At 61.0% G+C, this 1,319-nt stretch overlaps 1 protein-coding gene across 2 annotated transcripts; it reads left to right on the top strand.

Moving 5' to 3' along the window:
- Positions 1-149: 149 nt before the first annotated feature.
- On the top strand, positions 150-1,109 carry LOC117939922 (melanoma receptor tyrosine-protein kinase-like). Of its 2 annotated transcripts, none has more exons than XM_034865326.1 (3): positions 150-393; positions 532-660; positions 1,083-1,109. In XM_034865326.1, exons 1-2 carry the CDS (start codon positions 155-157, stop codon positions 638-640), a joined length of 348 nt encoding a protein of 115 aa, XP_034721217.1. In that variant the 5' UTR covers positions 150-154; the 3' UTR covers positions 641-660; positions 1,083-1,109. The 2 variants fall into 2 exon arrangements, with proteins under 2 accessions (XP_034721217.1, XP_034721216.1); XM_034865325.1 differs by having other exon boundaries at positions 150-390; positions 529-660.
- The last annotated feature ends 210 nt before the right edge of the window (positions 1,110-1,319 follow it).

Raw genomic sequence — 1,319 nt, forward strand, 5'->3', positions numbered from 1 at the left:
TTCCCCCTCTCATTCCCCCTGCTCTGGCGTTTCCCCCTCTCATTCCTCCTTCTCTGGCGTTTCCCCCTCTCATTCCCCCTGCTCTGGAGACCTTTGGCATCACCAACGCCAACGTCTCTCCTCCTAAATAACCAGTTTCTGTGTCCCAGACTACATGAACCAGAGCCAGAGTGAAACCAGCAGGAGCAGCAGGTTGTCCGAGGTGTTGAATCCCAACTACGAGGACCTGGGCCCGGGTTGGGCCGCCGCCTCGCCCCCCTTCCCCATGGAGGACCTGAAGCCTTTCACCCGAGCCCCCGGGGGCCCCGAGTACCTGAACACCGCCCAGAGCTCGCTCCCCCTGGCCGCCGGCGACAGCCTCGACAACCCAGACTACCAGGCGGACTTCCTGCCGCGGGGCTCGGACTTCCTGCCTCGAGGCTCGGACTTCCTGCCGCGGGCCTCGGACTTCCTGCCGCGGGGCTCAGACTTCCTGCCGCGGGGCTCGGATTTCCTGCCTCGAGGCTCGGACTTCCTGCCGGGGGCCTCGCCCTCCGCCACTAACGCTGATCCTGTAACGGGGAACGGCCTCTTCCTCCCGGCGGCGGAGAACCTGGAGTACCTGGGTCTGGGGGCTGCGATGCACGCCCCCGTCCGCTAGGGGGCGCCGGCCTTCAGACACGTGGGGCGTTTTCACACCTGTAGTCCGTTGCTTTGGTCCGAACCAGTTGGTGAGGTAGTCAACTTGGAGCGATTTGCCCTCGGTCGGTTCGGTTTCACACCCGGAAGAATGCAAGCGTCCCACAATGCACCATTACAAATCACACATCCCCTCCTGTCATTGGTCGGATGATTCTGGGGGCGGGTGCAAGAACGTAAATAAGCTTCCTGACCACAGCAGACATTACGTCTACGTACGGTTCTCACCACAAGCAAACCTGGTCTCGGTACCCTTGTGAACCCGGTCTCGGCACCGTTGTCCGGGTCTGGTCTGCTCTTGATGTGCTCCAGACTTGGATTGCCGCCCAACCGAGCCGCACCAGGGGGGCAAGCGAACTCTGGTTCGATTCAACTGATCTGAAGGTTGTCGGTGTGAAAACGCCCTTAAAGCTAAAGCTGTGATGTTGTGGGTCCGTGTCTTTGCTGCTGCGGGTCCGGGTCTTTGCTGCTGCGGGTCCGGGTCTTTGCTGCTGCTGCTCGGTCCAACATGCACGACATGTCTGCACGTGCTCAGATGGTCATGATCGGTTCCACAACCGCTGTGAGACGCTAAGGGACTGTCACGGTGTTTCTGCTCCACTGGAACACGACGGGGCTCATGGCGCGGTTAGAGACTTAAA

The sequence above is a fragment of the Etheostoma cragini genome, unplaced genomic scaffold (genome assembly GCF_013103735.1).
Source record: "Etheostoma cragini isolate CJK2018 unplaced genomic scaffold, CSU_Ecrag_1.0 ScbMSFa_1456, whole genome shotgun sequence".
NCBI lineage: Eukaryota > Metazoa > Chordata > Actinopteri > Perciformes > Percidae > Etheostoma > Etheostoma cragini.

Coding starts and splice junctions, on each gene's coding strand:
- LOC117939922 (XM_034865326.1), top strand. CDS start 155: ATGAACCAGAGCCAGAGTGAAACCAGCAGGAGCAGCAGGTTGTCCGAG. Junction 394..531: donor TACCAGGCGGACTTCCTGCC/GCGGGGCTCGGA, acceptor GGGGGCCTCGCC/CTCCGCCACTAACGCTGATC.